The sequence below is a fragment of the Chelon labrosus genome (genome assembly GCF_963514085.1).
Source record: "Chelon labrosus genome assembly, chromosome: 6".
Lineage (NCBI taxonomy): Eukaryota > Metazoa > Chordata > Actinopteri > Mugiliformes > Mugilidae > Chelon > Chelon labrosus.
The window spans coordinates 10,917,536-10,943,143 of NC_140342.1; the positions used below are offsets into that span (position 1 = coordinate 10,917,536).

Here is a 25,608-nt window from a genome sequence, read left to right on the forward strand (position 1 = left end):
AAGCGGTATAACGAGAAGACGCACATTGCAGACTGTGTGTCGTGTATGTAATTTTGCTAATGAGACAGCTTAAAAGGTGTCACATACAGTACATGTGTGATCACGGAAGGCCTCTATGTGTCTGCGTGACTGTGCAAGGTCCCAAAACCCTGTGACTTCCTACCCAGTCTTCGCACATAGTGGCACGTGCCTGCGTGGGCTGAAAGTGTGTGTTGGTGCCATGTGTAAATAGCTGTGTGACAGTGTGTGTGTGTGTGTGTGTATAGCAGACTATAGTCGAGAGAGTAGCATGTGTGTGGAGACCTTAATGAGGTTAACAACCTCCCACACCCCCTTTCACGTTCTCCCCGATCCAGCTTTTGCACACACATCCGTAGTATGAGCCCTATTAGTCATCGCCACCCTGTCACACACACCTCTCTTACACACAGTGACACGCTGTGACAGAGGCACATATGATTATACATGTGCAGGCAAAGGTGTAGAGGTGTAATTCGGTGTCAGAGTATCAGAGTGAGGCCTCACAGCAGTGATTTTACAGTTATGCTGTAGAAGCTCAATACTGTTTGTGAATACACTGAAATTAGGATACAGTTTAAAAAAAACAAAAAACTTTTCCATATCCCAAATCAGTGGATGGCACTTCTTCTAATGTTTTTACTGTAAATCGTAAAATACACTTGTCCCCGGCATTGCGTTCATATTCTCACCTGTCTGCGACGTGGTGACATTTATGACTACCGTTCCTCTGGGCGTTGGACTTAAATCAGACACCCCATTCTGGCTCTCCACAGTAAAGCTGTAGTTCGAGTCCGGCTGCAAGTCGGTGACCAGCACGGTGGCCGACGAGAGACCGAACTGCCTAGGCACGAAGTGGACGCTGCTGCCGCACGGCGTGCACTTCCTGCCGTCACCAGAGCACTTCCTGCAGTGGAGGCTGTAGGTGATGTCTCCTCTGCCTCCTGAGTCTCTGGGTGGCGACCACTCCAAGGTGACGCAGGTCTCGTTCACCGTAGAGATTGCGTTCTCTGGAGCAGATGGAGGACCTGAGGGAGGATGAAGACATTGATTTGTTTCTGGACTATGAAATCTTTTAGTCAGTCGAGTGAAATCTTATCCAGTAGTATCCGTATTGTAACCTTCCCTGAAGCCTAAGGGAACATGATTAAAGGACTATTCCACCTCAGTGGGTACATGTATTTAAATATGTAGCTTTGGGACAGTGAGTTCGCTGGTCCAAATCTCCTCTACGTCCATAGTGTAGGTTCCTTGAGCGAGCACCTAAACGCCCCAGCTTCCTGAGTGCCTCTCAGTGGCTGCTCCAAGTGTGCCCATTGTTCTTTGTTTATACAAATGAGTGGATTAAATGCAGGGGATGTCTTCCTTGTATGTGTTCATACAGATGGCCAATAAAGCTTATTTACATTCACTATTAAGCCTTTTATTCTTTTATTGTTGTCAGGCTTATGGACAGTTAATTGAATAAGTATTAAAATCCATACAGAGATCGTTTTAATCAATGTATTGTTGTCAAATTCTGGACCTGTACTACCCACAATGCAACTCCCCCCTACTAGCAGTTCCAACAGCAAGTGGATCTGCTGGCATTTAATCTAGCCATGGGCCTCTAGCCTAAGGCAGAGATGTGTGGCAGGCTACAAACTAGTGGTAAGCTCTCTCCTCTCTCACCCCCGCCATTTCTCACTTGGGGCAGTTTATCAGATTTCACACAGCTCCCTCAGAAACCACAAAATGATTTAGGATTGTTAGGAGAGTTGTTGTTTTTTGCAGATGAAGTAGTACAAATCCTGACGTGTGATATCTGTGGAATTAATTGCATCGGCACCATCAACAGCATCATCATTGGATGTCTACTTGCTGGCATTCGTCTTCTTCCTTTCCTTCACTGGCATGTCACAGCTACCAACTGTTGGTCAGTGGAATACTGTGAAACGCTGCTTCATGCCATTACCCATGGTCATAAACCCCACAGGGTACAACAGGTTTTAATGAGGTGAAAGATTCAGCTAAAAATGATCCCAGCATGTATGTATGTGGTGAGGAGCATTGTATAAGCTGAACAAGGCCTCTGCAGAGCCTTTTGCATAACTCCTTATCAGTGCCAGTTCTTGCCATACAGCCTAATGGTAATTATTTTTTCGCAAATGTGAAAAAAAAAAGGCGTGCATTTTGTCATACCAGATTAATTGCGGTTTCTATTAAGACCTGAGTTCACACTGATTACATTAAAAATGAATTAACCAACTGGCCAGAGTTCGGACACTTAGCGCGCTATTAATGAACAGCTTTGGAATGGACAGAGATGAAAAGAGTCTGGCTGATTGTTAATGCAAGTATAATAAATTATAATTAATTTCCAAATTTAAATCCTTCTTTAAAGAGACTTCACATGACGTTAAATAGTTTATGCTTGACTGCAGGGAGATTTTTTCTTCTTACATTTATATGAAGTTACCAACACTTTGGACCTGCACTGCAGATAATAAGTAGTAAGTGGAAAATGATCTATTGAAAGTGCCCCGAGTAATTGTCTCCTGAGTCAGGTACATTTTATGATTTAGGGCGGTTAATATGACTCAGAGCTTCAGCTGAAATGATTAGTGTTTTACAGAGTCAGAGCCCAAAAAGTGTGTCAGTCATCACTCTCAAAGAAGCTGAGAAACAGTGACACTTTATTACGCCTTTAGATTGAATATGTTCTTGATGACAGATGAATTAAAATGACCGGAGTTAATATATGTAACTAAAATTTGAAACTGTTTTGTTGCACCTGAAGCAACATGCAGTATTTTTAACAAAGCATAGAAGCATTTTATCTCTGGATAAACCTAAGACATCAAATTCTGCTTTGTCTCTGTTATATTCACGGTCTCACACCCTTGTAGGCATGAATGTACATGTGTCATGGGATGCATAGGAACAAGCCTGATCCACAGAGGCCTCAACGCATAGGACCCAAAGGCCCCCACTAACAACATTCCGTTTCCAGACACCACAGGACACCCTCAGAAGACCCATGTCCATTCTCTGGTGAGTCACAACTGTTTTGGAGACACAAGGGAGACTTACACAATATTAGGCAGGTGGTCATAATGTTGAGGCTTTGCCTCTCCAGTTCTTAGTAGTCTTTTGTAAAGTATTTTTAAACTACTGTCCTTGCAAACTGTTTACTACTTTTGCATCACGTTAAAACTTTTCACCATCAAACCAGTGGAATATTTTCCGTGGGCGTTTAACTTGAGTTTGACAACAGCAGGGATCTGTGCTGCTAAGGGTGTGCTGCTTTTGGTGCCACTGAAATGATGAAATATGACCCAAGAAGTCCCATTTAAGAAGGAGATCTAAAAAAAAAATCGCATTATAATGCGCTGAGGAAAGTGTGATCTGTAGACATTTATCAAAGCGTCATAAGATAACCAGTAGAAATGCAACAAATAATCTAATAGGAATCTGGCTTTTCCTTTGTCTGACTTGCCAAGATGGAGCCAGAGCCCTCCACATTGATATAGCGACACAACTACAACGAATACAGGAAGTACCCGCATTCTTACCAAAGTTAGAACCAACTTCTGTAAGTAAGTCATGTCTACCTGTGGTTTCTTTTCAACTGGAAGATCAGTTTAAGTATTGTCAAACCATTTGCAACAACAACAAACTTCCAACACATCATCAGGTAAGCCCTTCGCATGGTATTCATGACACATGGGAACCACTCCAATGGAAATCACTGATTATGGTTGTTCCCAGCACAGCGTGGCTAGCGTATCTCAACCATATGGAAATTTGGCAGTGGGTGCCCATTCAGCCTGACATCTCATCAGGTCCTAGCAAAGGAATTAGCCCCAGGGGGCCGCCAGCAGAGCCTGGGACTTTCCTGATTAGCCTTCCCAGTGGCGAGCCTCTCTAAAGTGCAGGAGGGAAGGAGGGACAGCTGGGCGTAAGGGATGGAGGCCATGCTGGGTATAATTGAGGCTGTCGGTCATAAAACTGCTGAAAGGGCGTGCTGACTGATCCTGCTAATTCTGTCTTTTTCTTTTCTCCATCCCCCCACTTCCCTAGGTCACACTCAACTGTCCATTATCGCCGCTGCCACTGATCGGCCTTTTATGACACTTAGATTATAAGTCTCTGATCCACTATTTCCTCCGCTGTTCTATTCTTGTCCTGTGTCTTACGTGTCATTCTCTATGTCGCTATGACTAATCCTTTCACCTTTTCTTCTTATTTTCCCATTTTTCTCCTGCCCCATTCTCCCTAGTGCTCTTCACCATGCAGGAGAGCACGCGTGTGCGCCCATACATATTTGAACAAACCGTTACTCATTTCCAGCTGATAACACCTGTCACATCTCACCTGCTACAACGATTAATGAGTGTAATCTACCATAACCTGATAATGGGTTTCGGTGTGTGTGTGTGTGTGTGTGTGTGTGTGCACAAGTGTGTGTTCCTGCATATTTCTCCGGTCTCTCTCTTCCGCCATGTCAGTGTCCTTTCCCACCCCCACATCCCTCCGTCTATCTCAATCCATCTCTCTCTCTGTCCCTCTCATACGCTCAATCTTCCCTCCTCATCCTCTCTGCTCTCCTCTGTCTCTGTACACGAGGATGTGGTCCAATCCCTCTGGCAGTGTGTATGTGTGTGTGTAAGAGAGAGAGAGAGAGGCAGACAGACAAAGGATAAAAAACATCATCAGCTTTCCACCAGTGTATCACCCATATCAGGGTTCTCATCTGAGATATCCGAGGGTTGAAACCGCACAACTGATAAACATGGATGTGTATATGCGTGTGCGTTTAATGGATGGTTCCATTGTGTTGTGGAAACCAAGAGCGGCCGAGGAAGAGGAAAACGCATGGAGGTACAAAATATATAGAAATATGAATAATTAGAAAGCAGCAATGACAATTCTTAAAGATTCTCACATGAGTATATGCAATGTAATCCAATCATTTAAAAACCATAAAATGTAACTTCCTGTAGCAAATACTACGACTGATGGTTTATAAGCATGTGTGTGAACTTTTTGCCGGTGTTTGTATAACTCACGTGTGCAGGCCATAGAGCGGGGGTCGGTCTCCGCGCGGTAGAAACCTTTCTCGCAAATGCACTCGATGGCTTGTTCCTGCGGCGACGAGCTGTGAGGAGGACATTTGGTGCAGTAGGCATCTGTAGCCAAGGCTTTGTAGGTTCCCGGTCTGCACGCTGGAGCGAGGAGAGAAGGCAAACACGGAGTGAGATGATGTGCCAGCAAAAAAAATGAAAAAAATAAATTAAATTGATAAACACTTAGCGCTTATTAGTGTTGTACGCTGAAGGGTCAAAACCCAAGCAGCACGTGACTCCGGTATTTACACTTCATACTACAACTATCACTGTTGTACCGTGGTGCACCTTGGCACTAGCTATGACAAACACCTCTTAACCCATACAAAAGCTTTTAACAGATAATTCCATTTTTTGTAGATCTGGCCATCATTTTTGTCAGCTACTATGAAAATACGAAACAAACAATACAAGCAATCAAATGGCCACAGAGGTTGTAAACACTTCACTGAAAGACGGAAAACTGCGGAGTAATTACACAAGCAGTCAATGTTAAACATTCATCAAAGTTTGCAGATTGGCTCATTTGTTCAATTTTGACTCACCATATTTAACATAGTTGCGAAAGCGCACACTTTTTCTGCAATTTGTCTGGGCCATGGCCATGGGTGATAATTATAGACACTCTGAGTGGATTTCACTTCTAAATAAAGTAATTTGACCAGTTTAGACGTGTTTGTCTGTCTTGCACGTCTAACTACTGCTAGCGTTTTCAGACCTGTCTGACATGTAGTCTGGGTCGCCAAGTTCCCAGATCTTGATTTGAGGAGGACCAAGAATAGAACCAAGGTTGTACAGTCATAAACCGTGATTATCCTCTGAGCCGGTACGAAAATAGAATAAAAGAGACTCAAAATGCACAAAACAACACAATACGAATGGAGGACTACAGATACTGAGGTCAAAAGAAGTGCCGTGCAGCACCCGTGGCAAAGAACAAGAAAGCTGAGTTAATATATTGTGACATTGGGACTACGTGCGACTGTGTTACAGCGGGCTGAAGGCCGGCATAACCACAGGGTCGTATGGTACAATAACACAGCGCAACAGCAGATCAACTGTCATCCCTGTTATATAAGCATTAGATCTTCAGGCCAACGAGGGGAACAAAAATATACAGCCACAGTGGCAGCAATAGTCTCAATAACATAATACGAGTATTGCTATGGCTGTTACAGTGGCTGCATATTAGTCATTATGTGGAGTCATAAAACTGGGGAGGGAAACGTGTGATACCACTCAACGGGAGCAGCAGGCTGAAATAGACTGGGGACTTGAGTGATTTCCCTTTTGCATCCTAGGCAGTAAAATGGAATTCCTGACTTTCCCTTTGGTAATCTGAATATAGATTACGTGTGTATTTATTTATACATTCATAGGCCTGGTATTCCCATCCTCGTAAGCCTTTTCTGCCTCGGTGGTAAATGGTATTACGGTGCACAAAACCCTATGTAAGGAAAATGAGGGCGTCTCAAATCTGATTGATGCCCTATGCGTGTGCGTGCGTGTGTGTGTGTTGGTGTGCATATGTGTGTGTAGGTTGGATCAATGATGCGACACATACCACCTGGTGCTGATTGCGTGTTTGTGTGCCAAGCGCTTGTGTGCGAAAAGGTGTTAAGTATGCAGCGTGTGTGTGAACGCCTGTGTTCGACTGCTGATTGCTTGTGCTGCCGGTGAAGGTCACGGATTTAATCAAGCTGCACGTCACTTGTCCCAGAAAGGCTGTATATTATCACACAAACGCACACACACACACACACACACACATTCATGCATGTTCAATGCCATGGTCAACCCGCGGATAGCGGTACAGAAAAGTAGCCAAAAAGTTGTGTGATTTCTCACTCTGGAGCGAAGTTCTTCCACCTGGATGCTGTGCTCGCTTGCATACAGACAGTATTTTTAGGCAAATCATTCATCATAGGGGAGCAAAGTCCACTAGCACAATCCCCAAAAGACCCGAGAGAACACTGGAAAAAAAAAACACGATGTGTGTAGGTTTGAAAAAGAGCGAAAGAAGAGAAGAAGAAAGAAAAGAAAGGAAAGGGAGTGATAATTCTCAAAGGGTTCTCCTTCCTGACAGCTTCCAAGGTAATGGGTGCCTATGCGCTGTGCTGGGGCCTGTGTGTGTGTGTGTGTGTTCCTGTTGGCTGGGCTGTAGGAGCAGGGTGGAAAAGCAGCTTTTCTCCTGGGACGTTGCATCCGGAGAGTCCTGGCTCGGGGCACTGTCCAGCCAGAGAGGCACAAAAGACCCCGTCGCTAGAGGACAGACAGGGCATCCCATGCCAGGCTTGGCGTCCGTACAACTGCCTGATCAAAAAGTTTCTGCAAGAATGGAGGCTTGGCTACTATGAGTGGAGCTTCCTCCTCCTGATCTGCTGTTTTCTATTTTGCGTTTCCACCTCTTGCTCACTCCACTTTTTCGTTTTCTCTTAAAGTTCCCCTTTTCTCTCTCTCCCTCTCTCGCTTGCTCCCCTGCTTTTCTTTTTTTTTTTTCTTTCTTTTTTTCTCAAGCTACTCCCAGTCTCTGCCCCATGGGAAATGTGTTACTTGACTTGGTTCCCTTATGATTAATGATTTACCATAGATATGAAAAAGGGACAAGAAGGCTGAAGCAGCAAGACAGTGCTTGCATAAACATGCACTCGCACACAAAGCAGACACACACAGGAGCAAAAGTTTAGACACAAAAAAAAAACTATGTTAGGAAACTAGGAGCTAACTCCGAATTTGCAGCTGACAATGCCGCACATAGGGTGTGCTGAGATGTGTGTATGTGTTTCTCCTAAAGATAAATAGTGGCCTCAGATCCAGTGTCTTATTAATAATTCATCTGGTCACCAGAGAGAGTCAGTGTATTTATGCCAATCGATAGCTCTTAGATATGATATAGTACTGCTGCTCAAGACACACCCTCAGTCACCACGCACTGATTGAGATGGGAACAGCCCAACTCCTTCCTTTGGGAAAACACTGCGCACATGAGATGACTGGGTCCTGCTCTTTTCTCTTCTTTTTTTTTTTTTTAACTCTTTTCAGGCTCCAAAATGTCTTTACTGTTATTAGCCTCTTATAAAATGTCAGAATATAAGAGCCTGTTCGAGTTTCTCAAACCACAGGGATATAAGCCGTGGATCGGATTATTACATGCAGCATCTCTTAACTGATTGTTCAGGTTTAGGTTTACTTACAACCTCATCAATTTGGGTTCACTCTCACCAGCAGGAAGCTAAAAAAGTTATTTTTACAAACCCACTCTTTCGCAATAGTGGAATATGTTGCAGCCAAAGTGGCAAATAATTGCATCAGGAATTGGTCGGGAACAAACCCAAGCGACCAGTTGGGGGATTGTTTTTTTTTTTTTTTTTTTCATTTCGTTTATTTCTCTTAGTCATCTCTCATGGGGACACTGTCATTTATCTGTATTTACCTCTTCCATTCGTTCACACAGCAGTGGGCTGCAATGTGCTGTGTCTGGGGAGCAGCTTATTGGGGTTACGTACTTGCTCTAGGCACCGCGGCCACAGACATAGCGGGATACAAACCTGTGATCTTATTGTCCCAAAGCTGCTTCTCTAACCACTACTTAGACCGCATTTCGGAAAAAAATAAAATAAATAAATTAAAAAAAGGGGGGGGTTAATGATTTGAATGGTTAATTCACAACCCCACAATTAATACCTGTATTTAATAACATAAAATGAAGCGGAAAATCCTTATTCCAAAGATGCAATCATTATCAAAACACTGATAAATGATGCATACGTTCCTTTACTTTCTGTGACCTACTTTATATATTATTAATATTAATATATTATTCACCTTTACACATATTACAGTTCATTTGAATCAGGCGGTTCAGGGGTCATGTAGACACACAAGCACAACAGAAAGTAGAAAGTAACATGCAGAAGAAAAATCTGCATTTTAGTTCATGTGATAAAATACACCTCTGTCCTCCGTGATGACCCCTCAGGCCAGTTCAGCATATTTTCACTACATTTATGTATGAATGTCTACATCACGCTTGTGTGAATAAGAGAAGCTGCTGCCGCTTTACTTCAGGAAAGGCATTCGGCTAATGTTCAACGGGACCTGCATATTTAGAAACAAGCGCAGGGAGAAACACAAACCCATATCTCAAAGTCATTACACTCTAATTACATTCAACCAGGCGGCTCCGTATGTACGCAAAATCACATCCGCCGCACGTTTCCGAAACAAACACCCTCTGACTCTGCGAGCGTCCTCCTCTCCTCCACTTCACTTTCAAATGCTCCTACTAGTTTAACTGCTAATTGCTCTGTTCTCTTGCTTTCTGTTGCACTTGGTTCAAGTCAAACATTGGCTCCCCGCCGGCTTTACCATAAAGGGCAGAAAGAGGAGAGGACTGTGTGCGTGTGTGCGCGTGGACGGGGTGGGAGGTAAAATGAGTGTGTACGAGTGTGCGAGCAGGAGCCTGTTCGGTTGGGAGGGGAGTTGTGTAAAGCTTGCTGGCCCACGGGAGATGAGCTCCATAATGGTCACCATGGCAACAGGCTTTCAAGATGGAACCCTTCGAGTACCCCTCGAGTGCCACGGCTCCCGGAGCACAGAGCAGCCTGTGTGCATGCGTGTGTGTGTGTGTGTGTGTATACAGGCGTTAGTCGAGGCCAGCTACTTAAAAATTGAAACATCAAGCGTCAGTGGAGAAATCTGACGAGATCGAAGCTGACGTCCTTTACGGCCACCGGGGTCGCATCTGTACGTGTGTTTGTGCTCATGTGTACATACCCGTGAAACAGGCTTTTGGTCGAACTGACATGTTGTGATACTAAACAAACTTTGAGCGGACGTAAAAGAAATATTAAAATAGTGAGCTCTTAAAAGCCGAAGAACAACAGCACAGCCCGTGTGACTTTACTAACTGAAAGTGCGTTTGTGTCATCAACAATTTCCCTTGTTGATAAGTGGAAGTAATATGTGCGGGTGTGGATTTTTTTATTTATTTTTTATTGTGTGCAATATGAGTTTCTGTTTGTTGAGTAGAGACCAGAGCAAAGTGTGTTTCTGGCTGGGTGGGGGGGGGGTCTCCTGCTGGGATCCTCTAATCCCTAATCGGAGTTCATAACAACCTTTAAAACCATAATATTCATCATTACTACTAATCCTGCTAAACACACAAGCACACCCACACTAAGACACGCACACACACAATATTCCTGAGCAGGCCTGTTTGAAGGTATGTTACATTTTCTCTTCCTACTTACTTTTTTCTTTCCTCTTTTAAGAAACATCATTAAAAAGAAGAATTGCGCATTCTTTAAAGATAGCAGCTTCTGGTCAAGTTTGAGTGTGTATTGAGAAATAAACCACGAATATGACATTCCAGTCCACATACTTGTATCAGCCATGCTAATGAGCATGTTTGTTTACCAGCGCACTGGAATTCAGTGCAATAACAAATCAACTTTAATGACAGAGTCCAGTACTTGTAGACTTAATGTTTTGGCCACATGCAGCCAATTTAACATAATTTCTGACTTAATTGAAAATCTGAAATTTAATTCACTTTAAAAAGATTCTGACCTGATAAAATTTGTACAGAGAGTCCTGGCCTGCCATTGAGGAGAAAAATCCAGCCAAGAGCAGCTATAAAAACAGCCCACCAGGTTATTTACCAGTAAATACATTCCTATTCAAATGTTGGCCTAGGTCAGATCCTGTGGTATGTGTGGGCATACAAGGTGATTTGGCTGAAAGAAAAACACTTATTAAATAAATCAGAAGAATTTCAATGACTGTGCTTTAATAAAACTAATACTGCAAAGGGTAAAAACATAAGCCCAGATGTTAAAGTCAGGCTTACTTTACCGACACCTATTTGGAGGCAATAAACAAAACTAGGATGTATTACATCAAAGCACATGATGTATAGCCAAGAATTACTTTTAACTGCCTCAAACTTTATGTTAGAGAAAGACCAGCCAGGATCACATGACCCGTGTCCAGTTGGAAACCACAGACCTCCATGACTGACACCTCGGGACAAACCCTTACTTTGTTCGCCGCATTTTATGACTGTTCTGACTCATACGCATGCAGACGGTCAGGCCTGATATGAAATGGGTTGTGCTGTCCGGTACACGAAGCACATGAGTACACTCTGACTGCTTTCTGATCTACTCTCCGTCCTCTGGACACCAGCCAATTACTGAGAGCGGCCAAGGGGAACTACGGGATGAAGCTTTCCCTCTTCCTAATTCTCTCCATATCTGTCTATCCTCTGTTTCTGTTTTTCCCCTATCGCTCTGTTTTCCCTCCTGTCAGTCTGTCTCTGTTTTTCTGTCTCTGTCCTCTGTGTCTTTTCTCACCATCTCTACTTTGTGTGTGTGTGTGTGTGTGTCTCTGTCTGCCTTTGTGTGTGTGTCTTTATTTCCCAGTGGGCTGTCTGTCATACTTTGACCCTGACCTTCTCCAGAGCTCCTGCACAAATATTTACTCTCTCGCTGACAGGCACACACATATACACAAACCACTCAAAAAAAAAAAAAAAGGAAGAAAGAAAGAAAGAAAAAAAGAAGTCATAGGGAGAGAGAGCAGGCTCAGTTTCAGTGCAATTAAAGCACACACACATCTACGGAGACACACTCTTCGCTAGTGGTAACCCTAGCTGGTAGCTCTCTAATTTTGAGTCGGGGTGATTATCTCGCAGTCTAAAAACAGATTAAATAGATACCAGGTGCATGTGAGTGTTTCGGCGTGAAAGAGGTCATGGGCGAGAGACGGACAGAAAGGGAGAGAGAGGAAGAAGAGGGAGAGAGCATGACAGGCCTATAGAAGTCTGTTGGGAGTTTGGTTCACAGTCTGAATAACTTATCCGTCAGTCTGTTTTGCCATCAATATAAAAGGCCAGAGGAACGCAAAGATTCCCCATCTCCTTTTGAACATCAGCAAGCAGAGCATTACACACACAAACACAGCTCCAGTCTGCACACACACATCTAAACCTCTACTATTACCACATGCTTATTTTTGTCTCATCGGCACACGTACTCCCAAACCACAGACCCATAACGCCATCATAAACACACACGGCCCTCTCAGACACACACACACACACACACACACACACACCACGGCAGTAAACGTGCCCACATCAGCCGGCCCCGTGACCAGCAGAGTGTGTGTAGGAGGAGCAGTGCACCTCCTTTCTTCACCCGCGTTATTTTCAGTTCATCACTCTCAATAATTCATTCTCTCAGGCAGAGAAGGAAAGGAGAGCCCCGTGCCTTTTTCTCTTTGTCAGACACACACTCTCTCTCTATCTCTCTCTCTCGCTCTCTCTCTCTCCAGTGTACCTGTCAAGTGGGAGGCCATATTCTTGTCGTCTTTAATCTGTGGGTGGCTGACTTCGTCAAACTCACGGCAAAAAACGAATTGAAATGGCAAGAAAATCTGCCCTTGTGTGTTTTATTTTCATCGAAGGCAGAAGATCACAGTGATGACATTCGTCGTCGGCATTTATAAAAAAATAACTAAAGCAGCAGAACTGCTAAGAAAGACAGCACTTAAGACTGCAGCCTCACTCAAGGTCACACCAAAGACTCCACTGACTAGTTTTGTGTGTACACATTCTGGAGTATATCCACATCTTTATGAATGAATCCGTGCGGTTATGTTCGTGTGTGTGCACTCTTCAAGTGGAATCTTCCACGTGACACATACAGGATTGTCTTTTTATAAATGAATGAATCCATAAATAATACTTCCTTTCACGGGCCTCCTTGAGCCCCAGGCACCTATTCAGCGCGCAGGAAGTCGAGGGTGTCACACACAAAAGAGCCCCCTGCTTGGGAAAATTGCTCCTGCGTGTTTTTTTTTTTTGTGCTCTCTAAAAAAAAAATCTGCAAAAACTCAGTCCTGTGGGAGCTTTCCACGTGACTATCAACAAAACAATTAGATCCACGGGCAGATCTGCTTACGAGGCGGCCTTGAAAGGTAATGACACTCATAGACCTCAATGATGCCCTTTTAGCGGAGCAATGCAGCTGGCTGGCAAGCAGCCGTGAAGAGGGGAGGGAAGATAATTGATGCTGCTATTTCGGGCATTATTTATTTTCAGCTTAACTTAAAATGACTAAAACTCTGGCTACATATTTGCATGAACTGTATTCAATGAGTCATTTTCTGAGAACTTGTGCATTTTCTTAACATGTAACCGAAGGACGATATCATTCTCTCTCTTGACTGCATTCTAACTTATTCTACTAACAACCACAATTCAAGGACCACGTGAGACTGTCTCATGCGTTGAGTCGGAACGGCACTGCCAACAGTCACGATAAAACAACTGTGTTGCTCCGCCGTCCGCTCGACACAGAACAGCTCTTTTTTTTTTCTACAAAAGACAAAACTCTACTTCTTGTTAAGTTCAAACATGCTCACACAAATGTCAAATCCAGGAAGTACATCACTTCACAAATTCAACAAATATTCCATTGCAAAATGAAATATCTGACTGTAATTCAAGAAACCAACCTTCAAGTCTCAACCTTCTACTGATAAATAGTGCTTACCCCTCCAACAATAGGGCAGAATAGTCCATGAAACATTCATGAGTAGAATGGAAAAAGTCTCACTGGAAAACAATGGCTCTATGATTAATGTACATGGACCATCAAAGGTATGGATACCCTCTGAAAGTGTCACTCATACATGTAAAAGAAATGTGCATCATGTCTGTGTGTCAAATATAAATGAATTAGGAGATATGACTTCATGAATTTGTGTCAATTGGATGTGCGGACGATGAGCAGAGTTCTAACCACAGACCATGATGATAACCAGGCAACATCAGCAGGTTCAGCTCTAGCTTTATTTAGTTTTAAATCACATAACATTCGATAACTTTATGCCAAGCACCCACACCACTCCGTCATTTTAGGAGCCTAAAGTGGAGAGTGTTGGAAAGGACTAAGTTTTAGTTTGAAAACTGACACCCGTGTCCCCTTTTTCCGGACAAAACAAACAAAGACCTCACCCCGTGTTGTCTATGATAGCAGCTGTACATGTGCCGGAGGAAGGATATTAATCAAGCGTTAGCAACCGTTTCAGTGTCTTTGTTATCCTAAATGGAGCTCCATGTGTACTCAGTAGTGTTAGTGTGGACAGGGGATCTGGAAAAAAAAAAATGCTAAAATGATTGTCCATGTGGTGATAACAATATATGAGGGCGGATGTAGTCTAAGTTCCTATTGTTCTCGGAGCAGCGGCATGCACCTTTCCATTTCACCTCCTGCACAAAGAAAGCAAATCACCACCGGTACATATGTTTGGCTACCTATGTAAGGTCTTGTTCATAGGTATTATACCCACAGGCAGCAGCTGATCTAAACAGCAATATTTCAAACTGAAACTAAATCAGTCACATCTCTCCTCCGGTTCTGCGTAACACTTCTTTGTTGTGGCCAACACTGGCGCTGAAAAGTCTGATTGAACTTTGCAAACGGTTCCTTTTGGCTGTAGAACAATAGCGCAGCTGTAATGGGTACAAAAGCTGCAACAATAGACTTCGACCACGGCTACATCTGTACGTTGGGGCTGAGCAATAACTCCTGTGCAGCGCCGGCCCAATCAACCTGACGCGCTGATCGTACATCTGGAAGCCATCCATAAACTAGAAAGGGAGTGAGGGTGGGGATAAGGGGAAGGGGTCAATGGCTGCCTTCCTGTTCCCGTGTTTCCTGTTCTACAGACCCGCTGGCTGCCTGCACGTCTCCTCCGCTCGCACACAGGCACCTTTCTGGAAACTTTTAGATTTTGAATGACGAAAACGCAAGGCTGGTTCAACTAATGTGAAAATTATTAACTTTCCCATGAGTGCACATATGTTTATCCCTAACTGGAACTCAACAGCATATGGAACTCAGCCAATTAGTATGAACTGTACCCAAAGGAGACACATTCTCCCCTCTATTCTCTCTCACTGCTTCGGTCTGTAGGGAATAGCGCTATATAAGGACGTGAGGAGTTGAAACATGCATTAACAGAGTCTCAGTCCTTGGCCTGCTTTTCCCTCTTTTCTCTCAGGGTTTGCTCACACAGCTCAACCCACTGCACCAGACTCAGTTGAGCCACACAAGGTCCTCCAAAGCCACCTTTAAGTCCTCGGGTTTTGTTGTGGCTAACACTTTAGCGGTGCAAACACCACCTCTGTACTAAGGTGGCTTTTGGCAACTCAGCTTATGTGTGGACAGTGATCGGCCGCGGCGAGAGAGGAGCTGAGCTCGGAGACTCTGTGTGAATCGGCATTATCTGGGTCAGTGCTGTGTGGGTATGTAGACGGGAGCGCAGAGGATCTAGCGGGAGCCTAAGCCTTTGTGATTTTGTGTCATTTATTTAAACACAAAAGAGAGAAGATGAGAAAGCGGGAGAGGGAAAAGGGATGGAGTTTAGGAGAGACACGTGAGGGAGGGGAGATAAAGGGGAATACAGGAGAAACGAAGGAAAAAGGTGGCTGCCGTTACCCAAATAAATGAAAAGTGAAGGCAGACAAGCGAAGCAGTAGAAATATACACACTGGAAAAGACAGGTAGAAGAACAGATGACTGGCCTTTACTTGGCCCATATATCCGTTTGTCCTTTAAGAACATCTGGCTTGTAATAACAGCCTGCTGCCTGACACTTCAACAGCTTAATGCCCTAATGCCTGCAGCGGTGTACACATACACACACACACATACATTCACACACTTACATACACTGTATACACACAAAAATCTCTTGCCTAGCTGTCTAAATCCTTCTGTTAGCCGCCCACTACCTTCCTACTCACACCTTCGTACTCTCAAGCTCCCCGAGCTGCCACCAAGAGAAGACCGAAGAAACGAGAGAGCGGTGTGTGCGCGAGTGGAAGAGAGAGAACATGCTACATGAGGGAGCCCTTGACCTTCAAAAGTCTGTGTCTGGTCAACATAAAAATGCTCAGTTTACCCGCGTCAACTGTCCACACTCGTACTTCTGCTGTTGAGGAGAGGCAATAAAGAAAGGCAGGCTCCCTGCTGAGATTTCGGCGCATTCACACGCACACACACACACATCCCCACACACGAGCTCAATCTCTTTCACAGGTGAGAAGATTAGCCTTTTCCTCGTCTGTTCCCCGCTCAGACCTCTCATTATGAAGGGAGACTGCAATCCTCTTATGTGACATAAAGTGTAAAATTCTATTGTGTATACGTTTTTGTATGTGTGTGCACGTGCATGACCAGTCATTCTTTCCCTAAATGCTTCCGAGAGCGTTTCTTTATGTAGCCCTCGCAGCACATGTATCATGTAACATTTTTTCTGTACAGAAGTTTTCCTGCAGAGAACAAAGGCTTTTACTGTAATTCCTTCCCCGCGGTGCGCTTGTCAGAGCCAGGCCTGATTGACCGAAGCAGGAGGCCTCTGATTGCTGCTCGCGATGCGCTGTTTGACCGGATTTTGTACATCCCCCTGCCTTAGAGGACAAATTTTACATCTGAGCTCTTTCGTGGCTTACAAATATTTGTTTTTCTTGGGCCGGACTTGACCAGATGCAGTAGGTGAGCACCGATTTTTGTTTTGATCTCTGCACAAGCTCAACAGCACCAAACCGGGCAGCCTCGCATCAGAAAGTAACAAGCTAGCCTAACACTGTGGCATGTTTTAATCACAGCTTACAAGTTTATTTAAGAGGTGCATTTAAGTGGATTTCATTATGTTTGAACAGTTTCTAGTCCTTATCCTTGTATGTTATGCAAGGCATCCGTGGGTGGATAACTGGGAAGATGTGAAGATATTCTTTTGTAACTAACAAAAAAAAATTGACTCCACCAGAACTGATTTTGAAAATATTGATCTACTACTTTAAGAAACAGACATGGAAATGATTTTCGTCTTTGCATCTCGGGAAGTAATATATAATAAATAAACCTTTTCTGCAAACCTGCAGCAGCCTGAAAAAAAAAAAAAGTTACAAGTTGAAGCCCACTGTGTCTGCATCACAGTGTTCCAAATGAACACACAGCTGATCGGACAATTTTTCCTCGGTGATTCGCACTTTGGTTTTTGTCCAATTTGAGAAGTGAAAAGAACAGCAGGAGAGCTAAGTGGAGTCAGTATGAGGAGTGTGCCGCGGCTCTGAGAAGTTCTTTTTGTAATACTAAGTTCTTGCAGAGAAATGAAGAAGAAAGGAAGAAGGAGACCATTAGATGGGTATATCCAGCAGACAGACAGAGAGACAGACAGACAGACAGACATGCCATGCTGACCCATATTACTTCTGCCCGCTCAGAAAAAGAGAGAGAGGAGATGAGAGCAAGGAAAGTTGTGTCGAGGTGACAGGTGTCTGTCCTTCTTCACTCCGTCTCCTCCATCTCTCAGGCATCTGAGGCAGTAATTGGTGCTGTCAGACACACACAGAAGGACAGAACACACAAATACACACCACGTCACAGCTACACACACACACAGACAAACACACACTCCTGCCCTTCAGCATATACCCCTAGGGCTTAAAGCAGGAGAGGTTTGAGAGGAGTATTCACTACATCCCCTACCAGCTGTGAGAGACAGAGAAAGCAGGAGAGGGCAAGGGAGCACAAGGTGGAAATGGAAGGGTAGGGGAAACGGTGGCAGACAGAAACAGAGAGGGCAAACAGCAACAGAATGCACAAAAGGCGGAGAATAAAAGAAGCGAGCGGAGGAAGGAGGCGGGGGGCGCGCAGACACTGGCCTCTGCATGGGTTGGGGAGAGATGGCGAGAAGTGACATGGGTGCGCAAATGTGACAAAGAGAGGGAGAGCAAGTGTGTTTGAATACGTGTGTGTGTGTGTGTGAGAGAGAGAGTGAGAGGGATTATGTAACTCCAGAGGTGGCAAAAGGGATGAGTATGATTTCATCTGACTGAGCAGAGGAGTCATGGCCAGCAGGGCAACAGTGTGTTTAGTGCACGAATCAGTGCACGAGTAGTGAGATTAAACACTGAAGTTCTGTATTATTCTTAACAACAAACACAGTCAGACAATTTCCATTAATTATCCCCAAAATAATAACCAATCCTGTGTGTTGTCTACATGGCAACCTCTGTTTATTTTGACTGAATCTCACATTCAATGTACTGCTGCGGCAAATATGAGCCAAATGTGTCTCAACCCGCCTCCTGTTTGAGTAATTTATTCTACAGCTACCATAGTTTACTAATTGTTCTTCGTGGAAGTGATGAAAAACACAATGTAATTCTGTAGTTATAATTTTAAAAAATTACCCTGTGTTCCGTTAGTAATCATCTAATTATTTCTTTCCAATTAGACACAGACATCAGTGGACACAACTTTCCCGGCAAACTTTCTAAAGGTTTTGGTTCTTTGGTCTAGAATCAGGACACAGTGTGCCTCTTTCATATAAACTGTACCACATCACACTGTTTACATCCAGGAAAGGTTCCAAGAAATTATGAGGGAAATGGACATGTAAAGTATGATTATTTATTTGTTTTTGTCCGGGGATGGCATTGGCCTACGCTCCACGGGCAGGTTATGTATATATATCATTTTCACATTGATTATGGCACGACATAATTGTCAAAATGACTGATAGTTTCCGTCTCAACCTAGCGGTTTGTTTGTGTTTGTTACTCATAATTAAGACCACATTTCCCATGAATCCCATCGTATCCTGCTCCACAGTCAGTCTGTTGATGCGTGTGCTCTGTTTGTACGGGAAGAAAAGTCATCCCGTGTAAGCAGCTTCCCCTTTTTGCCATAAAACTCTTCACGAGATCGAATGTAATCCGTTGTCCACCATTAACAGCATCACAACAAACACATTTAAACAAACTTCACGCCGCCCTTTAGGATATAAGAGGCAGCGGGGTGGAGAAGAGAAAGATGATCTATAAATGTTTAATGAGTTCAGACGGAGGAAATAGGGACTGCTTTGGGGAGGACGGAAAAAGGAGACAGAAAGAAAGATGGAGAGGTGAAAAAGGGAGAAGATGCCAGAAGAGATAGGTGAGGAGCAAAATGGGTGGCTTGTAAAGAGCGAGAGGTGGAGAACAGTCCCCATTATAGAAGCAGGCACCAGAGCAAGGTTAGAAAATAGCAGAGGGGAGGGTAAAGAGCTGGAGATTGTGGGAAAAAAAGGCCGTAATTGGAGGTGTCTGGTGTTTGTCTAACACAGAGAGGCTAGTAATGATTCCATTAGCGCTTCACACCGAGAAAGAGAGAGACGGGGGAGACAGAGACAGAGAGAGAGAATGGGAAAAAGGAGAGTGGCACGGAGACAAAAAGACAAGGCTAGAGAGGCCAAAAGACGACAGGGAGACTCACACAGAACATTACAAGACAAGAATGAGCATCAGAGCAGCTAAATGGCAGAAAAGAAGAAAACCAAGAGAAGAACAAGAGGAAAAGAATTCCAGGCATCCATTAAAAGGCTTGCTCACCTGCACGATGAAGATAATTACAAATGCCCCTCCGGCCTTTTCTGTAGCGCTCCCCCCCATGTCACCCCTTCATCTCTTTGTGTGACGGCAAATGATTTAAATGCATTAGCGGAGTACGTTTTCCCTATGGAAGACCTCCAGACTGTGTCAGGGCAGGAACCTTTTGTTTGGAGCTGATGCCGAGCGCTGAGAGGACGCTTTAAAAAGCCCGGCCCTTGTTCTCACGGGGACACATTAGAGCGCAACGTACTGGGTCGCTGTACTTCTCCGCGGCCTCTCATGTCTGTTATGAGTCTGCTTGTTGAAAACGAGGCTGATTACGGATGCTGGCACATTAGTCCGCTAAGTGAATTTTGACAAACAGTACCAGAACAGTGGCACACGCAGGCAAAACAGCACAATCACCAGTCACGTTAAACAAAAGGATGCCGGTCTGCGGGGTGTGAGTTTGGCATCATTTCAAAGGCAGCAAACAAACGCGAACGATGTTTGGCTGATGTACGTGGGACAGCAAATTCTCCTGCTGCATGAGGAGGAAATTTCATTGCTATGCAAATCCTTCCCTAGATCCCATTTTTGCTAATACTGAGTAGGTGGCGCAGACAACCCTGCAGCGTAGGGAGCTTAAATTCACCACAAAGGAGTTAGAATCTATTGAAAAATGCTTTTTAATTGTTTCCCGAATAATTACTCCACCAGAAAATATGCCTTCAAACAAGCTGAAATTAAAAACTTTCCCTCCTACGTTGAAGAAACACCTCTTTTGCATTCGTGCCCGCGCTACGTCTGTAGTGGCCGTAACTTATTAGGCAAGGGACACATATATCTTCTGACCTCTGACCTCAGCCTGCCAATAAGACTGTTACTTCTGCACACGACTGCAGCACACATGTGCATACACCCAAGTTTAATGTAATTGAGTTAAAGCTAGCTTGTTAAACGCTCCTACATTGTTCTGTGTATTCTCTCTGGAGTGATAAGACTCAGAGAGCAGACTGATGAGGTCATGGAGATCACCGAGGTCGACCACTTCGCTACGTCAGACTGACATTAAATGAAGTTTTAATACAGGGGACGCGACACAGGCCGACGCGGTGATGGCAAGCAAATGATCACCTGTCAAATAACCACAGCTTGTCAATTTACAAGACAGACATGTAGCTCAACAGTCCGTGTTTCATGATTGAGATGCAGCCAGAGTTCTGCCACAATCTGTGCACATTACCAGCCTGCAAACTGCAGAGTACAGCTTGTTCTTATTCACTTGTCTCTAAGGCCCGACTGCCAAGTTTTCTGGGCGCCTCGGCTGCCGCTTCTCCAAAACAACTGAAATTGCATTATGTGCACCGATTTCAAGTCTGCAGTGATGAATATCTATGATTCCATTTTCTTTTCCGGAGGAAGTGAGCCTGTAGGGACAGGTGACAGCGTGAGCCTAATACAGCCCGCTCAGTCAAATGCATGCATGCACAGTACGTACACACACACACATTGCACACACCATCTGGGGAGTTTTACAACTCAATGATCTGCTTCCTAAGGCATACCTTTTCCTCTGCTCCTACAACACAACATACATCAATAAGCACCTTCTCACACACACTCGTACGGCTCTCCTCTACGCAGTAGGGAAAGTGAGATATTCAGATCTGACACACACACAAATAAAATGAGGAGATGCCTTAAAGCAACTTGTACCCTTTTCTCTGCAAGAGTTGTCCTTGCACTGTCGGAAGCGATGACACCTCCACACGCACACAAACACATACATAACCTAAATGTCTTATGTAGAGTTTCGCAATATTCACGCATACATTACACACAGATAGACACACATATTTTCACTCTGCGACATACGTCATGAGCATCTTTGTAAGGTGTTGGGGGTTCACACATGTTATTTTTCTCACTTCAGAGCGTCAGCCTTCGCATGCTCTCATGTCTGAAGTGTGCCACGCTAAAGTTACATCCTTTGCTCAGCTAGTATAACAAGACAGCAGCACGCACAATTCTTGCTCTCCTTATTTGTCCTTCTCCATCTGTCTCCCCCCCCCACACATGTTATGATTTCCTTCACACACATGCCTCAGGGACCCCCGCCCCACTCACGTTGGCAGACGTCCTTGTTCTCCTCGAAGCCCGGTTTGCACACACACCTCCCGATGGGAACCAGCCAGCCTCCGTCCGCACTGCAGTACATCTTGGGCGCCTCGAACTCCACGGAGGCATTCACGCACACGCCGTGGACCTCAACCAGCGCCGTGTCTCCACCCGTTATCGTGTCGGGGAACTGGGCCAAGTTAAGCACGGTGAGCGGGCACTTCTTGTAGAAGACCCTAACTGAGACCAGAGCGATGCAGGCGCCCAGGTCCTGGAAGGCCAGGTAGAAACCCTTTTTACTCAGGTTGCTGATGTCCCGCACCTCCGTGTTCAGCTTCATGACGCGGTCGCCAACGTCCACCTGTGGCAAAATGGAATGTGTTGGCAGTATTCGAATTTAATCGGAGCTACCAGACAGCGACTGCACTTTCAAGACAAAAATAACCACAAGTGGTGACAATTTTGCAAGCAAATGGGAAGATAGCTAAGTTTAATTATAAGCCACAGTCAATCCAGATTTAATTCGGTTGGTGGGAATTGGCGACTATCTCATTTTGAAATGCCACCCTCCCATTTCTGGTCTTCGTCATAAGGTCATAGAATACAAAAAGGTACTGTTTAACGTATGAAATCAATATAGAGAAGGAGCTGCAGCAGGAAATAACCATTTTTTTCTTTTAAAGAAAACTTTGGGGAGTAATTATTGAACATAGATGGGACATTAAAGACATTTTTGTGTATGTACACATGCTGTACATGTACGTCTCAGTGTGTGTGTGTATCCATACCTGTGTGAAGCTCTCGTCTGCAGCGATGGTGTCAATCTTGACGTACTGGCTTTCCTTGATGAACCACACGTTGGCATTGTTGGACTCATAGTAGTACATGTTGAATGTCTGCAAGGCAAACCGCGTCCATCCGTTATCAGACAAAACAGAACAATGCACATTTAACTGACACAGATAAAAATCAAAGTGAGAGCGTCTGTCCAGTGTGCAATTTTAACAAGGCCTCCACTGCTCCAAAGCTCTCTCCTCAAATCTCAGTCCATCTGCCTGGATGGCCAGTCAGCAACACTGTCTGCACTTTAACAAAAATGCGTCTCTGTACTGTGCCACACTGAGCCCACTACTCAGTCATTCTGAAGATATAATGAGGGTGCAGGGGAGAGAGATATGCATACAGAGGAGCAGTGTTATCAGGCTGATATAAGAGAAAAGGGAAACGTTAAACTATACGAGAAGACACAAAAAAAGCCTCTCCAGCATCATTTGCTTCAGTCTGCAGCAATCCTCTAATTCTTTGCCCGTCTCTTGTCTTGTTATCCTTTCATTATGTATCAAAGTGTGCTTCCTTCTGTGTGTGTTGAGTGTCTAGTGCATGTGTGGTAACGACTGAAAATAAAATGACAAAACTGATAATGAAAATGACCTTTTCCTGCTCTGCATGGTAATGTGATATAATGTTCAAAACAAGCACGCATTTCATACAAGCCATAATTACATTACAAACCTACACCTACCACCTTTTGACGGGCAACATATATGAAAAACAACAAAGCGCTGTGATACTGGAATGTAATTTTCTGCAAAGAATGCGGGGGCAACAATCGTTCCAAACACATTTAATGCTACATTTAATGTTTAAAGCGGCTTCATGCCCTTAACAACACAATAAATGCACTTATCTTTATCCTCTAAAGTTGCTTATGTGTGCTGGGAATGAATTTCTATTTGTAATGTCCTACTTAATGTTACAATGAACAGTTTTATTATAAATGAACTGAGCTGCACATTAGAGAAGTGGAAATACTGATTACGCTATAGTTAACTCAGTTTTACTCAAAAGGACAAGAGCAGTTTCTCTGTGATAAACCTCACGCTCCAAATCTAACTTACTCCTGTGTTATTGATTTCCCCCCCAAAAATTAAATGTGCTTTTCACTTGCTTCACTCCGAATAGATTCCAAAGAGCAGTCAGCACCCAAGGAGCTGGTCAAAATTCAGTGTTTTGCTAACCACGAGTGAATAACGGAGCTCACAAATGCAGCGGGGGGGCTTAGCACACACACGCATCCACACGCATCTGTTGCAAAGACATCTGTTATCTATCCACTAAGGCCCCATGTCGCTCATGTGTGGAAAACCCTGCTTGCGTGTAACCATCTGGGTACTATATACAATGATACAGACCTCTTTACAGGTGCCGGGGACCCCGGGCAGGCTGTTGCAGTCTCTCAGGGTGAACTTGATCTCGATGTAGACACGCTGCGCTCCTTCCCGGCTGATGTGGCGCGTCCTCAGCCAGTTGTTTTGGTTGGCCTCCATGACGTTACACACCTGGTAGGTCCTCATCGGCGTGTTCCGCTCATCCATCACACTGATCTCCTCCCACTGAGCGTGAAAAAGAGGAGGTGGAGAGAGTAAATTTACTGTGATATCTTAGTTTTCAGTCTCAAACCTGAAGTTACTGAGGCCGACTAGGATGGAGGTATAGAAAGATAGATAGACAGACTGGAAAGTGTGATGAAGGAAGGAGTGGAAAGGGGAGGCAAGTGGATGATTGAGGAGGAAAGAGAGAGAGAGGAAAAGGGAAGAGTTGAGACCTGATGGGAAACGGTTGAATCTTTTCAACTAAAACATTTCAAATCAAAGACTAAGTGAACGTGAACCCAAGGTAGAGTGATGTTCAGCCGCACAGGGCCAGCTTCACAACCGCACCTCTCAGCCATCAGAGCATCTTATTTCATCGCTCGTCAATGGACAAAGAAGTTCTCAGTTCAAAGTATGGTTTAGGGGAAACTGGGCCCAGGTTCAATGAACTGTGGTTTACTGCCAACCAACTCTAAGCCTGCATGTTCTGTCTTCATGTCTGGTGGAATATGAGTGATGATCTGTGTCAGGATGACTGAAGGACCGTCTTTGTCTGCACATGTGCGCGGCAGGAGCGTGTTTTTCTAGAGCGAACGCGTGATTTAGTTCTTAAGAGGTGGAAGTGTGCGCATGAGAGAGAGAGAGAGAGAGATACACGGAGAAAGATGGAGAAAAAGCGAGAGAAGGAGAAGGTAGGACAGAGCTACTTTGTCTCCCGTCATCTGCTACCATCTGTTTCCACTTCTGAGTAAGGCAGTAATTGAGAACACTTCTCGCATGAGCAGGAAAACATTTCTATCTGCACACACAGACAGGCACACACATGCATATACCACTGACACACACACACACATACTCAGAAAGAAAAAGAACATTTCTATTCCTTAAAGAAAAGCAAAATAAGCCTGTGTGGTTTCAGTGTCTCAAGATATCCGATCCATTCAAGGGGAAACTAACTGGATTTTCTTAGACATAGACACATCAAAACCCCCACACACACTCACACAAACTGGATGAGTTGTAGTTTGTGGTGAGGGATGAGAAGACCACCATCTTTGTTCTGAGCCCCTGTCATCATCTTAAGACCGAAGCTTTAAGCTCCATAGTGATCAGCATATATCACCTTACAGTTGCCCGACCATGTAAACACATAGTGATACATATGCATGGTGTGAACACGAGAAATAAAGAACGGACCAGCTGAAGCCAAAGAAAACAGCAGAAATGCAAAGAGAAACTCTCAGACAAGTGGACTCCGAGCTAACGTTGAATTCTTGAGGTTAATTTGATGTGACGGCCCAACAACCCGGCAAAAGCTGGGCGCGTTTCACCTCTGAGTCCTGAGCACTAAAACAGATCCGCATAAAAACACACACTCTCGCATAGGCTCGCGCCCGCTCTCCAGCTCGCTCGCACACTCAGATGCTTTTAATCTCTGCTGTGTATGAGTTGGCGCTCAGACAAAACTAGCTTTCTTGATCCCGACCCAACAGTCCTTCAGCAGAGGAACAGAGAGAATGAAGTAGAAACAAGCGGAGAAGGAGAAGAAGAGGCGACG

At 44.3% G+C, this 25,608-nt stretch overlaps 1 protein-coding gene across 1 annotated transcript in view; it reads right to left on the reverse strand.

Moving 5' to 3' along the window:
- LOC311489625 (ephrin type-A receptor 3-like) overlaps positions 1-25,608 on the reverse strand; it is a gene marked incomplete at its 5' end in the record, with an annotated part of 87,560 nt that overhangs the window by 41,529 nt on the left and 20,423 nt on the right. The window contains 5 exons of the mRNA XM_084546787.1: positions 711-1,046; positions 5,070-5,225; positions 21,688-22,039; positions 22,467-22,574; positions 23,871-24,071. Coding sequence (XP_084402913.1) covers positions 711-1,046; positions 5,070-5,225; positions 21,688-22,039; positions 22,467-22,574; positions 23,871-24,071 — 1,153 coding nt within the window. The remainder of the gene's footprint in view (positions 1-710; positions 1,047-5,069; positions 5,226-21,687; positions 22,040-22,466; positions 22,575-23,870; positions 24,072-25,608) is intronic.